Source organism: Stegodyphus dumicola, chromosome 1 (assembly GCF_044657685.1).
Source record: "Stegodyphus dumicola isolate Sdum_Otavi_A_Nest chromosome 1, ASM4465768v1".
NCBI lineage: Eukaryota > Metazoa > Arthropoda > Arachnida > Araneae > Eresidae > Stegodyphus > Stegodyphus dumicola.
In genome coordinates, this window is record NC_140768.1 from 242,823,879 (window position 1) to 242,840,714 (window position 16,836).

General features: G+C 31.0%; 1 protein-coding gene across 12 annotated transcripts in view; it reads right to left on the reverse strand.

Annotated features, from left to right (window-relative positions):
* Itpr (Inositol 1,4,5,-trisphosphate receptor) overlaps positions 1–16,836 on the reverse strand; it is a 277,133-nt gene that overhangs the window by 52,860 nt on the left and 207,437 nt on the right. For all 12 annotated transcript variants that reach the window (XM_085827003.1, XM_085826988.1, XM_085826993.1 and 9 more), the window contains 5 exons: positions 13,984–14,103; positions 9,777–9,952; positions 8,511–8,675; positions 5,187–5,379; positions 1,008–1,172 (listed from right to left, as the gene is read on the reverse strand). In XM_085827003.1, the coding sequence (XP_085683129.1) occupies positions 1,008–1,172; positions 5,187–5,379; positions 8,511–8,675; positions 9,777–9,952; positions 13,984–14,103 (819 nt within the window). The remainder of the gene's footprint in view (positions 1–1,007; positions 1,173–5,186; positions 5,380–8,510; positions 8,676–9,776; positions 9,953–13,983; positions 14,104–16,836) is intronic.

Below are 16,836 nucleotides of genomic sequence, written 5' to 3' on the forward strand. Positions count from 1 at the left end.
AACTAAACATGATTCATTTTATGATATTATTCTATAAATAATAAGCAAAAGAATAAGTTAGGAAGAGAAAGCCTTGACAATGCTGCACTTTGGCCCACCAGCGGCCAAGCGGTAAAAGCCACTGAACACTGGTAGTTCGGTCTGGGGTTTGAATCCCGGAGAACAGGCTGGCTGCATGGGCATTTTCGTAGTTTTCCCCATGTGTAATGTGGATACAAGCCAGTTTCCCTTAAAAAGACCTCCCTCTCCGTGTAGTGACTAAGGGCGGAGCACGTAATAAATAAAAAATGCTGCACTTTATTTAAACAAATAATAATCTATAATGCATGCTAGTTTCACTGACTGTCTTCTGGCCTTTGCTACTGTTTTATGTTTAAAGATTGCAAACACTTTAGGAACTAGGTTTACAGTATTTAATATATTGCTAATGTTGTACATATTTAACTTTATTCCAAGAATTCTACAAGAAGCAGTGACTGAGATAGTTTAAACTCTTAGTTATAACTACCAGTTTCACAGTGACTCAACTTTCCAGATTTTTTCCAACTCAGATTTTACTCTCATTAGTACTAAAATTAAAATGGCAAGAATAATAAATCCCCTGATAACACAAGAAAGTTAAATAAGGGTAAATTAGGTTTAATTTAACAATTTAATTTAGGCTTGCAACTTGAAGAACAACTGATGCACATAAAATTTTTTATTGATTTTATAAAAAAAATTCACTGTAATCAATTTTTTAGTAAGCAGCTTCTTTGTTTAATCTATAAGTATAACATAGTACACTTAATTTTTTATCAAATTCTATCAAAAATTAAAATAAAATATTAGGTAATTTCATATTTTACAGCCTACAGAAATTAGTTTTAAGAAAAATAACATGTTCTTCTATTTCTGTTATCTGATTAAAGAATTTTCAGTATTTTCAACTTTAATTATAAGAACATTAATACATATTTTAATTACATTTCATTGGGTAATTACACAAATTAGTCAAGATTACTAACCACTTGCATTGTCAGATGCATTTTTCTCTGGGATGGAATCATAAATATTTTCATTTCGAAAAGGACAACTTGAATCTTTCGCAGAACAGTAATTGTCTTGAGACATTGGCACTTGAAAAGGCTGAGGTGATGTACTACGAGAATTTTCTTCTACTCCTATAGCACCTGAAGAAAATGTATAAAAAGAATACCAAGCAATTTATTAATTTTTAAGCATACATCAGTTTCATTGTTCAGAATTTTAGCATATCAGAGATAAACAAACACAGAACTATCAAATTTGAAATACATGTTTTCTGGCCAATGAAGGTGTGCCCTTAAAGTATCCTTTCTTGTTCTCAAAATTTTAATTAGATTTTTTTTAAATTTCAATTTTTAAAATGCAGCTTTGTTGATTTATTCCCCCCCCCCCCAAAAAAAAAAAAAAAAAAAAAAAAAAAAAAAAAAACTCCAAATTCTGCAATTTATTTTTGCATCACTGAGTGGAATGAAAATAAAATCTATTATATGAAGTCATTATTGAATTTTTAATGTAATTAATTTTTGACAATTTTTAAAAAATTTAAAAAATTAAGTCTTTCAATTCAGATTCATTATTTTAAAGTTCCGATATTAAAAAAATTATCTGTTAAAAAATTTTTAAAGGTTATAAAACAAAAATGATAAAAATATTAATAGGTAAATTTTCTAAAAATTTTTTGTTTATAGATTGCAGTATGATAAGGAAGTTTCCATTTTTTGGGCATCATGTCATTTCCATTGGAAACATGGTTTCAAGAATATGACATTATTACATTTTCCCACCATTCTTTGTTGAACGCCAGATATGTGACCTGATATCCCAGCAGTGTTATAATAAAATTGTAATCTACAGTTTGTTAATGAAATTTGATTGGAATTTAATTATTCTAAAATTTTATTTTCAATTGAGGCTGCATCTTTAGCATGAATTTCAATAAATCCCACGACGATTCATTGATAGAAACTTTCTGCTGGTAAAATTGATAGAAACTTTCTGCTGGTACCTACATACCTAAAGACTTGCTACATTTGATCTCGATGACCAATATCAGGAGTTGAATCAAATAAGTCCATAATATTTATTTCTTGTGCTGTCACAGATTAGTTGATTATTATAGTTTAGTGGCCGAATTAGTAATAGTTCAAGGTCAAAGAGTTTATAATATAATAAGACTAAAGTATATTTGTTATCATTTTAAAATAACAAACGTGAGCTGTATGTGTATTTCGCTTTAAAAAAAAATTCACTATTTTAGAAAAATAAAATGTTCAGAAAGAAAGAAGAAAGAACGTTTTGCATACGGAGATATTTGATTGATTTACAGCAAACATTACTAATAATATATTTTATAAGACAAATCAAGAAAGGACATAACTATATTACAATAATTATTAATTAAAAATTTATTTCTCATAAATCAATCAAAATGGAAACTGAAATTTTCTGGAAAATCTTGTTTGTCTTGGGAACCATCTGGCACCTTTCTGTGAACGGCACCCAGGGCATGATAGACCCCTTTGCCTCCTTCTCGCTATACCAGATATCAGAAATGAATTAACAATAAATTCCAGAAAATTCATATAAAACTTTGCAAAATCTATATTTATTATTTGTATCAAGCCAAAGAAATGATTTAATTTTAATGAAATTTTACATATCCTACAATTATGAAATTACTGAAATCCTAAATAAAGTACAGATTTACCTTTTGTGAAAAACTAAATCACATTTTGAATTCTGTACATATAAAGTTAAATATTATATCATTTTCTAAGATTGATTTTTTTTATGTTCATTTTTTGATATATATGAACATACAAGCTAAAAACAATTTAACTTTGAAACTTTAAGAACCATGCAAATAAAGGGTTTGAGCACTTAAAAAGTAAAATTTATTATTACCATTACTGCTTTAAAAAACATTAATTTTTTTTAAATAATACACCCTGCAACAACAACAACAACAACAACAAAAAAAAACAAAAAAAAAAAAAAAAAAAAAAAAAAAACTATGCATTCAGAAGAAATTGAGCCACAATCACGAAACTCAGCAGAAATGTAGTTTCGTAAGAGACATGCATATGATTAAAATTTTGATGCCAATGAGACAAGGGTAAGCACCATAAGGGTATATGAGATGCGCAGTTAAGAGAGTTTAAAAGCAAGATTGCTTGTGCGGTAGGGCTATTCAAACGAATGTGTTGGATGAAGAGTACTGTGACTAGGAATGCCTCTGAGACTTAACTGGTGGCAGAAAAAACAGTTGTCAGACTTTGAAAAAGGATGCATAGTAGGCCTCAGAGAAGCAGATTTGTTGAACAGGCGAATTGGCCACCACCTCGGTCGGAGTGATATGGTAGTTGCTGGATGTTGGTGACAATGGATCATGGAATATAGTCTACCATCGCGGAGGGTCAGGGCATCCCAGGAACACAAATGACAGCGATGATCAACCAATCATAAGAGTGGCTATTTCTGCACCAACAACCTCGCTAGCATAGATTTGATGCCATTTACCATTTTCCAGTCATGCGGTGGTATCGAGAGGAACCATTCAGACATGACTGGCTGATGCAGCCAACATTCATCAAGAAGCCTATCACTGACCCCATGCTATAGGTAGTGTCAATTGGTTTTTGCTTAACTCGGGCAAGCTGGACTGCAACCGACTGGAGGTCGGCGATCTTCAGGGATGACTCCCGATTCGGTTTCAGTGCTGATGACTAAAGCCCATGTGTGTGAAGGCGGTCAGGCCAGCAGTCCGATCTAGCATTCGTTGTCGAGAGGCATACGGTGATTACACAAGGTGTGACAGTGTGGGGAGTGATTTCTTGGGAGACACGATCGCCTCTAGCCATCCTTCAAGCCAACTTTGACGGCTTGCAGTTATGTGGACAATATTTTAATGCTGGTTGTACTAGCTATGCTATCAAGCCATCCAAGTGCCATTTATCAGCAAGACGACGCTCGTCCACATACCATGTGACTCTCCCAACCATGTCTTCAAGGATATGGCTTATTCCAGTGGCCTGCCAGATCACCAGACCTCTTGCTAATACAGCACGTTTGGGACATGCTCGGAAGGCAACCCTAACCTCCCTATATGAAGCTTCTTCATTATGTCTCATGTCTGGGCAACACTAAGTACTTACACATATCTCTCATAAAAAGGAAGTGATATATGGAAAACTTTTGGTATATATATATACATATATATATCAAAAACAGAGTTCACTCCTTTGTACAGTTAATGCTAACACAGTGAATGCTGCTGTGATGCAAAATTAAGGACATTTGGGTTATTATAAATTTTTAAACTTACTTATTCTTATAAAGAAAAAAATAGGGGAAAAAAACAAAACAGGTTTTAGCAAATGGTTTTTGGTAACATTTATACGTTAGCTCTGGAAAATAACATTTTCAAAGGGATTATGAGGAAAAAGTTTTCCTCTCATTAAAATGAACTCTGAGATGAAGTATCATGTTGAAGATTTTTGCTGAATGCTTACACACTGCAGAAAGTAACTGATTATTGAAAAGTTTCCCTTTTCTATTTTTTTCAAACTTTAAAGTTTAATGTTTACTCAAGTACAAGAATAAAAGCTAGTTTCAGAATTCAGTTAATACATTTACTATTTTAATGAGAAGTCACACAAGCCCCTGTTTTTAGCAGTGAAATTGATTCACTCTCTCCATATTCACTAATTGTTTAAAGGTAATGCAAACATAAACACTATTTTTTTTCTTTCTTATAAAGACCTATGTTATTTGAAAAATTGAATTATGAAAAATAGTTTCTTGTGCCTGATTAGCTTTCTGACTTTTTTTTTTTTGACATACCCTTAGCTAAACTGTAGCTGTATGCAATTATTCTCTGCAATTCATGTGTGTTTACGAAATTAAAAAAATTAAATGGAAATCTGAAAGAGCACCTCAAACATATACTAAAAGCAGCTCTGAGATTTCTCTAGCTGAAAGTCTTTTTAATTAGTAAAAATATTTTTTTTCCAACTACATTACACCACATTGAAATTGTGCAAAAAACATAAAGATCATACGAAAAAGAATGCCTCAAATATGAGATGAAATATGGCTTTGAACATGTCCCAAAATTTTAATAATAATAATTTTAAAAAGTTCAGATTTTGTATAAATACCTGGCAGGTTTGTTTCAGTTCTCACATCAACTTCCATTAGGAAATCATCTCGAAAGAATAAATATCCAATAATAGAAAATAGATATACTAAAATTAGTGCTAAAACAGCAGTTAGTATGATAGAACGTCCATTTCTAGTAACTGACTTGATGACATTTTTCAAAGTTTCTTCTTGATATACTACATCTAAGAGCTAAAAGAGGAACCAAAATAAAATTAATACCATAAAATATTTTATATATAAAATTTTAAGGATTTCCAAGGTTTTATTTGCATAGCAGATTAACTAATCAAAATAATAAATTCATTTTTATGAGTCACATTATGCTGTTAAATAGAATTACGATTATCAATTTGTAATTGCAGTAGGCACTGCTTATAGTGATCATGTTTGTAAAATGATTATTTTGATAACAGTTACAGACAATTTTATAACTATTTTGATTAATAGAAAATGACTATTTTGATAACATAAGTGATGAGAAAAATATTTTTTAAAATACCAACAAAATTTAACAAATTTAATGTAACTAGAAACCTACAAATGCTTAGTTTCACAGCATTTTAATTAGAAAAAGCCAATAACATTTCATTGTCTGGAATTCTTATGCAAAAGTTCAGTTTTTGATCTGTTCATAATGTATCTGAAAATTATTTCAGTGATGCTGTATTCATAATCTTAATACTCATATAGCAACCCTTATCTCGGGATTTGTAAGAAATTCACTAACTTCATCATTACCTTCTTTAGAAAGCTTAACACATGACATGCTTGAATTTTTTTCAAAAAGTGATATATTTCAAAAATGATATATAAAGTAATAGGCAGATATCTTCTTCTGTCACTGAATCTACAATGTGAGGTTTTTATTAATATTCATCTAAGCATTAAATTCTTCAAAATTCATGTTCGCTGAAGACGTTTTTTATTCTTCACCTTGTATTTTATCATTTATTAAAAGGCTGTCATGTTTAAAACAGTTCTTGATTGTCTTTTCTAAGTCATAGCTGCAACATTTTAATATCAATATAATCTTAATATCTTAAATCAATATCAAGTCACTTGGCAACTTAAGGCAATACAGCTCTGCCATTTGGTGATCTCTTTATTCTATTTCAACCTAATCTGGTGACATAACTTCAGTTTAAAAAATACATTCTATAATATTTTGATAACTTAACTGACTTGTTGATCACAATAAATGATGTATTTTCCATGATGTCACATACAAATGGGAAGGGCTTTGGCAATTCAACAACATAATGTTAAGTGATGAAGACATTAATCATGATTGCATTAAGTGCTGCCTACCATACAAGATATAAATAATACAGTACAAAGTCTGAAATCCAGACTGGTTGGGACTTCAGCAATTCCAGATTTGGGACTTTTCCGGATAATAGATCATCAATTTAAATCTGGTAAGATGGCAGCAGAAATTATACAATTAAAATATGAAATCATAATTTATGAAATAACATTTATGATCTAAATGGTATCAAAATTTACAAAAGAAAGCTTAATATTTATTTGTTTACTTTATTAAACATTTCTTTCAATGTAATTTGTTTAAGATGCTTCCACAAAAAATTCAAAAAGTTCCTTTTTCTTGTGTCATATACAGTGGACTTTCCAATGCCATACTCTTCCCATAATTTTGAGACTGATATGCCTTTATCCATTTTTTGCAGCAATCCCACTTTTTGTTTAATGGACATCAAAACATGGTTTCACTTTTTAGATCCTTTGGGAACTCCAGAATTGGAAACTCTTTTTGACATAATCGAAAGTTCAAGCGTAGTTTTTAAAATTGCCGCAATAATGAAAGTCTGCAAAAAATAAGCTGGATCAAATTAGAAGATCAGGAAGCAGCACAGTCTGCTACATTAATTGAAATGACTTAGAATCAATAAAGATAATTTTAGCCTACCTTAATAGCATCCGTTATACATTACTGGCTGTGTATCACAAGATTAGCGACAAAAGCCAAGTTGTTTCACTAAATTTTGTTTTGCTCCTATAGCATACTGAATTAAGCCTGAATTGTATTATTTTAGTTATCTACTATACTTACATTTATTTCTTGCTTTAAACTAATCTGAGTCCTGAATAAATAAACTCTCACATATAATTAAGGCTTTATCTAGGGCCGGCGCTCAATTACGGGTCCTAAATTCTACTACAAAGTGCTTTTCTAAGTTCTAAATTTTCACCATGCCTAAACTTTGGATCCCAGTGCTTTCACTAGATCATAAATACTTCTTATCCCTTAATTTTGCCACTCGGACCAAGGACCAAGGCAATGGCTTAAGGAGTATGCTTATCCGAATTCCAAAAATTTCGTCTTCCCTAAATTCTGCCGTCTGGTGCCGACATATTCTGCTGCCGCTTCTGGGTTTATGGTGAATAACATATCAGTTATTTTTAATTAAAATAGCACTAAATGTTATCTTTTGGCCTATGAGTTTCATTAACAAAATCTATTTTTAGCATATGAAAAGAAATTTTTGTTGAATTTTTCCTCGTCAACATTTCTTTGAGCATTTAAAAATCTATAATCAATCAAGCATTAGCATAGTAGGTTGTCATACTCTTTTTATTCAATTACTAATATAAAAAAAGTTTAGACATCACAGCATGAGTTATTACTGAAGCTGTCATGCATTGATAAACATGCGGATTAAATAATGCATGCAAAAAATTAAATAATGACTCATCAGATCGGCATCAGGGATATAAAATAGGTGAATGTTTCGATTTGAGATGCATGCCAAGTAGATACGCAGCTACGGAGCCAAATTATTAATCTCACAAATTTATGCTTACATGATTGTTTTTCCATAACGAGGTATTTTATTTAGTGCCTAAGTGAAATTAGGAATCAGAATTTTTAAGTGAAAATCTCCACATGTTTTATCATGGAAGAAAAAATCAAATGCACATGCGTAAAGCATTAATAATAAATAATGTTTGTGATTTTGAGGTCCGGATTTCGGACTTTGTACTGTATTACTGCATTCATATCCAACATACTAACCACCATATTTAACATACTTCTATATACTAGCTTAACCTATATCTAAAATTACAAATAATCATACATTTAATTTAATAAATGATGAAATTTTTAAATGAGAAATAGATTTTAATGATTTTTATTTATATTAAGTGATCCTGAAGAGGATAATAAGCTTATTTTCTTTCAACTCAATGTGCTTCAACTTTAATTTTAGGCATAAATTTAATTACAAGGCAGATAGCTTAAAAAATAAGTGCACACATAAAAATATATAACTATTAAAAATAAATTAAAAACTGCTTACCAAAACACTGTAAAAAAATGGATGTGCACAGAGTCCCAAAATACAAAATATTAGATAGACCATATGGTACAAGAGTTCAAAATCTGTTAGAATTTGACGAAAACTTTTGGTAAAAGTTCCATGGTTACCCATGATACTGACTAGGTGAACAGCTGTTATAACAACCTGCAAAATAAAGTGAAAATGTGCTATAAGAATGGAAACATTAAATGCTAAGCTCTCATAAAAAGTGTAAAGTATCAGAAATTCATTTTTGAATACTTCTAAATTAACAACATATTAAAAATTACTAAGAATTACCAACAATAACAATAATTTAAGATTAAAGGAATTTGTGAGCTAGTTGAACGGAAGACTGGTTTTGCAACAATACTGCTGTACTCAGTGGTAGATGCACAAGTTGCAATCATGAGGGGCCTCACATTCCAAAAGGCACTAGAATGACTGATTAATTAAAAAAAAAATATTAAAAACATCTTCCGTGTCTTAAGACGACTGGCTTCTAAATGGTGAAGTGGGCCACCCCACTTCATATATCTGCCCACTGGCTGCACTGAAGCCTAATTTTCTTTCATTGATATTCTGAGAAATGATTAAAAACTCCCACATACTGAGATCAACCTATGACTAAGAATCAACCTGTTCATAGTTCTTTCTATTAGACACAATTCAATCACTATCATGCTATGCTGTGGAGCATCCTCACTTTGCTTACCTTCTGTAGCAGACAAGATATGCCATTTCTTCAATTAAAAATTTTTATGACACTGATAATCATAAATTAGGACTATATATATATAAGAGACTAGGACATGCAAACTGAGCTACTGATATAGGTTCTAAAACAGTGCTTCTCAAACTATTTGCCCCATGCACCCCTTTCATTATCTTCCTCCTCCCCAAAACTAAAAAAATACATACATACATACATTTATTTATATTCAGATTATTTTTTAATGCATTTTATAAGTTAAATAACACAAAGTATAGAAAATGTTGATAAGTACCAAAACTTGAATAAAAATAGTTTTTTATATTTATGAACTAAACCTAAATATTAACATCAAAATAAAAGGCTAACTGCATGTTCCCTCTGAAACTATGAAATTCCTCTCCAGTGGGAATTTCCTTGTTGGAAATTGTTCTAACACAAGGTAAACATGATTGATCTTGGGTTGTGATTCCCTGAATATTCATCATAAATGCATTAATTTCACACATACATTAAACCAAAAAATAGGTAACATTTAAAAACAAAACATTTACATTTACTGTTCCTAACATCCAAAGAGTTGGCTGAAGTCCAACAGAATATATCATTCTAAGTATTGAAGAAAACACATAGGCACGAATAACAGTTGTTCCAGGAACAGTTATGACTGCAGCCAAGGAAGCAAACATTACAGTCCAAATCAAGCCAGATACACGAGGATCAATTTTACCTAAGCAAAAAAAGAAAAATCTTTAAAAATTTATCTGAAAGAAATCATTAGACAAGCACACACTTAAATAACAGGTAAAAAAGTTCATAAATGCCAAAATTACTTTATTTATTTGATTATAAGGCAACACCAACTAAAGTTGGCCGCAGGAAGTAAATAAATGAATCTAATTTCACTGACTTAATGCTCTTGGTTCAAAGCTGATAGACACTTTTTTAAACTGGGGGGGGGGGAGAGGGGGATTGGCTTGCTATAAGGTACATAGTTGTCTTTTGCGAAATTTTTGCAGATTTCATATATGTTGTTTCGGCAAATTAGTAGAAAATGTGCTTAGTTTGATAAACAGTCAAACTCAGTAAAAAGGGTATAAGGTATTTCTCCCGCCTTCTTAGCATGCCTTCGCAGTGCAGTGGGTCCGCACGCTCGGCGCATATTCGAGAAGCCCGTGTTTCAAGTCCCAATGAAGGCATCGCTCATTTAACATAACTCCTGCTTCCAAAAAATACCTAATGTCTGTACAGGGTTGCTAGCTAAAATATTATTTTGTTAATATACTTGCTCATGGGTACATAACTTACACTGTTATGTGTTTTGTTTCATCATTTCCTCGCAAAAGAGATGTTATTTGAAAAAATTATTTTATTAGTCAAAAGGGACTTTGTCTCTGAAGGACTATTGTTTTCCTTTTGCGATTTTGTGAATCACTATAAACGCGTATTACTTTACAAACTGTTGCCACACATTTTAGAGTCCTGCATCATATTTGAAGAAATTAAATAATGAAGAATCTGCATAAATGTATGTATGTTTCTTGCATTGTGATAAAACAAAGGTACCTAGTGCCAACCATTTTGAATGACGTAATCCTGCTGCGAATATGAGCATCTGAAAGCCCAAATTTGAAATTTGGAATTTGTTTTATTATCGATTTCATATTTTGTAAAACTTAACAAATTTTTGATTAACAAATTCAACGATTTAAAAGCGAACAATAGCAACACTCTACGGGGGAAAAATTTTTTTTATCTTTAGCGAGTGGAACTGCGCATCGAAAATTCTAAAGATATGCTCATTTTAAAATTATTTTGCGGCATTGCTGATGAACTGAATTTTATGGTTTAAGTGCAAAAGGCCATGGTATTTAATAAATAAAGGTAACACACAAAACGTTAAAAAAGCGCTCCCTTAGACGCAATTTAAAATCTGAAACCTTTCATATTTTTTTTTTACATGCTCTTTTAGAATATAACTTTTAGAGTATATTCACCATTTTCTTGTGAAAGAGACGCTAACTAAAAATGCATCTTGTTTTAGTATACATACTCGCTATTATAAATGTATTTTGTTATGTTAAATAAGAAAATTTTTACCATTTTCTCCAAAATGTGATGCTAATTAAAAATTATCTTTTTAATATTCTTACTCGTTACTTTTATTTTCGTGTGCTAAATAGAAGAGATTACTGACCATATTCTTCAAAAAAGAGAAGCTAATTAAAAATTATTTTGCTTACATGCTTATACAAAGAACTAGAAATATGAACGATCAGCTACAGTCTCACCGGTATCTGAACAACAGATCTTCTAATGCTACCTATCTTCTTGACACTGTGGCCCACCAGCAGCCGAGCGGCAAAGTCGCTGAACACTGCTAGTTCGGTCTGAGGTTCGAATCCCGCGAACGGGCTGGCTGCATGGGCGTTTTCGTGGTTTTCCCCATGTGTAACGTCTATATGACCCAGTTTCCCTTAGAAAGTCCTCCACGAAGGCATCCCTGCCCCTTAGGCAGATAGACCTTGAGGCTTTGCCATAATCACACACACACTTCTTGACGCATTTTTCTTCAGCCAGAGAAACGAAAAATCTAAAAAGTGTTGGTCCGGCAAAAATCAAAACACAGAAATACATCTGAAGATCTTATTTACTGTCACTCCCTTTCAATGATACCATCTCTAATTTTGTCACTGATTAAATTTTCTAACCTGTCCTAACTAATTACTTATTTTCGACTTCTGTTTTCAGATCACCAGCACTGAAATGACGAATACCATTATAGGTGACGTGGGGTCCTTTTTTGTCCCATTTGAGGTGCGTAATTGCGTTAATATGTGCTATGAAGTAAAAGCACTTCATAGTTAAATCTTGCTATATTAAATAATAACTTGCTATATTAAAAAATGTCCGAATAAGTTGCAAAAATGCATTAAAAATTCCAATTAGTTTAGATAATAGCTTATTTTTAATTTTAGTGTTTGAATATTTCTCTAATAACTTATTTTAAACTTCAGGGTTTGAAAGCTCACTTGAGAAATCTCGAAGAACAGGAAAAGCCTCTTCCTGCAGTTTCTCTTAGTAAAAAGCAAACTTTCTACATACAAGCGGCTCAAGTATTAAATTTTCTTTTCCTCATTTTATAGTTTTTTAATGTCTCGTAATAGTAACGTAGCAGTGAAGAATATGATGATGCTTTACTCGTACATATGTTTACATGAAATTTTCTTTCAAAAAATTTCAGAAAAACGTAAGTTATTCCTTTAAAAAAAAAAAAAAAAACTTTCTGCTGTTATTTATAATAAAACATAATTAATAAGACAAGGAATAGACAAAGTATAAGGAATTCCTGGTGTATATTAGACTGAACTCGGGAACAAATGAACAAATCAGAAATAAATGGGCAAAAATCATTGACAATTTAAAGAGGCTTCACATGTTGATGCATCATTTTACCATATGAGAGATATGACTTGCATCTTCATTAAATGAATGTTAAAAAAAAGCTGCATGTTTCCAGTAGCCAAAAATAGTGATTTTCGTATAGAGCTATTAGAATATGGGTGTTGAATCTTTTGCCATATCTGGATCTACAACTCAAAAATGCCAAAAGACTAACATCCTGAAAACATTATTCCATAACTAATGCAATATGGCGTATTTTGATGTAGCATCCGGTAAAATAGTATATAATTCTTAATAGAAAATACAAACTTCTTATTGAGAATATTAGGTTTTTTGCTCATGAAAATATAGTTTCGCAGATGTGGTAACGATAGTGTCTGATATAAAATGCGATGAGTTACGAGAGATAATGGCGCTGGTTCCAAAATAAAACTAAGTTAGGCCACACAAATATTTAATTATTTACATAATGTACAAAGTTACAAGTTAAGTGCTCCATTAGCACAGACAAAGTGGAACGAGCGGACGCACCATAGGTCCGCTGCGTACATTCTTCAACAACCAACTCGACTAAATTTGGCTTCTCTCACAAGCGGGCGCTGATCCTAGAGGGCGCTATATTAAACTGAACATTCCGGCCCCCATTGAAACAAGTTTCAATAATGCTATAAAAGTTTTACAATCAATTCAAGTTTACACATACATATGCAATACACAATGAAATGCAATTTAACACAAATTATTTCAATTACAATTAAATTCAGTAGCATATAACATAAAAAAAATAAAAATGTCACACATAAAAATATTACACTTGCACTAAATGAATAATGTAATAATGTCCATTCATAATATGGAAATTTTATATCTGATAGTTGTCTGGTATGGGCAAAATACTTAATTTTGTGACAGGCCTTTTAAAGAGACCCTTTGCTGTGTGTACACTAACTATTCTAACTCTTTTATCCAATCTGGGTATAACTTCTTCAACTCGACCTAATATCCAGTGACAAATAGGCCAATTGTCTTCCTTCATGAGCAACATGTATAGAACATAAAAAAAAAAAAAAAAAAAAAAAAATTGCGTTCAACGCCTAATTAGTTTAAAGCACATTCTAAAGTATCTTTAAATTCCAACATTTTTTATAGCTGCTTTATGTAACAATCTTATAAAAATACATAAAAATATTATATTATATACCCATAAAATAATAAAAATTCAGTCCCAACATGTTAATGAAATTTCAATGTAACTGCTAATTTTATTACTATTAAAATTTTGACATGTTGGCATATACATAATAACAAAATCTTTATCAAGCATTTACTTAAGTAATAAATATGTAAAAATTTTACCTGTGAAATCAGGAAATGGATAAAAAATAGCAACTATGATGTTGACTAGCACTGCTAAATTAAAGGCTATGGTGCTCCACATGGACATGTGACGGCTTACCCAGTAAAGAAGAGGTTGTCCTGGCAAAGAAAGATTATTGTTATACTGATTAATAAATATTTGCAATATTAACAGAGATTTGTATAGAACATATATCACATTTGACAACACTATTAAAAATATTTTGAAAACTGAAACTTGAAGGAAGAGAACACTGCATGAAATAGAGGTACAGAGGCGACAGAACTGCAGGAATGATAAATCTTGAAGCATACTGAACAAAAATATGAAAATCCATAATTACAATTTTGAAAAAACAAAACACAATTGATTATCCATTTGGTATGCAAATGAATTAATGATGATTTTTGGTGTAATCTCTCTATATTGATCCTTACATTAGTTGTATGTATGAACAATACAATATTTTTTCATGCAAAAACTCTGGTAAGTTGGTTGTTTATTTAAAATAATTTCTGCATTTGAATCCAAAGCACTATACCCAAAAACTATATTTCCCCTCTCCTAAAAAATAGTCAAGCTAAGAATAATAATAAAAAAAAAAAAAAAAAAAAAAAAAACCCTTTTAGTTCAATTTTACAAATTAACATGCTATTTCGCACTAGAATAAATACAATTTCTATTACTGTAAAGAGCACTACGTATTCTTGCTATTTAAACCTACTTTCACTGAAATCAGCTGAGTGTTATAAGAGGAAAATACTTGTTCTTCTGTCAAAAAAACAGTTCTATATATTGCAGAAAAGTCTGACAATATGTAAACAAAAAAGGCATCCCTTGATTACAAGAATAAATCATTTATGTGTATACTGAACCAAAAATTATTTATTTACTACTTTAAAAATCATATAAATATCTAGTAACAGCTCTTGAAATTTAATTCTAACACGCAACTCCAACTACACGAAGTTAAGCCACTTCTGATTTATACGCTTCTTCACTTCTCCCATTTCCCAAAAAATAAATTTCACATTTTAATTTCAATACTTCTTCATTGCCTCACCCTCATTTTGATAATCACATACATGTAGAGAAATGAAACAGCAATCATTTTAGCTTAAGTATTATATGTTTGTTCATGTATTAAGTATAAGAACTTTTGCATAATAGAGAGCTAAGTACAGCATAATAAGGAAACTGAAAAACTAAAATATACAACTGTAGCCAAAAACAATGAAAAATATCATGATTAAAAAAACATGCTTTACTGCAAAGTGGTTCTTGGATACTGTGGCAGAAGAGGAAAAAAACTACAATTAGCAAATGCTTACACACTTTTTAAAATGATTTCAATAAAAATTTAAATAGTAAATGTTTTGGAATAAAAATTTCTGGCAACAATTTATTATTGGAAATGAAAAATATAATTTTATATTTATTCTTCTTTCAAAATGCTGCATGTAAAGAAGCATTGAACTGAAGGATATGTTACTGCACTTTCCAAAGAGAAATATATCCATTCTATAAATTCAAAACTGTTATGAAATGCATGGTGCAAATAAGCAACATTATTAATTGAAAGGGAAAAACCATCATTCATTACTTCTACATAGAAAGAAGACTTCAAACAAATAAAGGTCCGTACCATTTAAAATGTTTCTAAAGTTAGATTGTTGGTCAGAAGAGAAAATCTGATGACATAAAGATCAGCTGCAAAGTCTTTATATACAATTGTAACAACAGTAAATAAGATAATAAACCAAGATTTACAACTTAGAAAACCTAAACAAAATAATATTTGCCAGCTTTTGCTATGGCATGTGGCTCAATACAAAATAATTTGTAAAACTCTGTATGAAAACTACTTAGTGGGAGATAAATGAAAACACATTGTGACCCTTGATGCAGCATGGATTTACCTAAATGACTGCCACAAAAGAAGGTATATTTATTTAAAAAAAAAAAAAAAATGTGCAAATCTGCTTTCATCGGTACAAATAGAGTTTCAGCAAGGAGCTTATGATTGTCACAAGATTCTCTCAAAATAGGAAATTAAAAATAAGAAGAGCTGAAAAAAATGTTAAAATCAACTCAACTTGCCATTACGAGAAGGTTTGGTTTATTTGATTATGGCACAGAAAGAACCTTAGGCTATCTGCCTAAGGGAAGGAATGCCTTTGTGAAGGTCTTTCTAAGGGAAACTGGCTCAAATACATGTTACACATGGGAAAAACCATAAAAATGGTCAAACAGTAAGTCTGTTTGTTAGGATTTAAATCCTGGACTGAACTACTATAGTTTAGCAATTTTAACACTTGGCTGCTGGTAGGCTTATTACCAAGAGAAAGGTTTACATTAAATATTTATAAAAGAAATTCCATTTTTTTAAATCCCAATGATGTTCAAACAGTGAAATTTCATCAAGATAAAGAAATAAGTCATAATTCATAAAATACCATTGCATTCCTTGAAAAATTAAAAACGATACAAGTACTACATATATACATTTAAGAAGTATTCCTGCAAAGTTCCCTGACATTTCACCTATGGACTATTATGCTTCTAGTTTCTTGAGCTCTTTCTAAGCACAAACTCACTATGAATGTTCTTCCAGTAGAGGACTGGGAAAGAAATGGAAATAAAAAAACACCAGAAATTTTATGAAAAGCCCTTCTATCACAAAACCACAATGCAAACTTATAATCCAGAAGAAAGCTTATCAGACTCAACATTTAGAAAAATACTCACTGCATTTTATATTCTAAAAATGTGTAAACACCCTCTGTATAAATTTCATGATTTCAGTACTGACCCAGAAGCTATGCCTTACAATTAGATAAATAAATAAATGA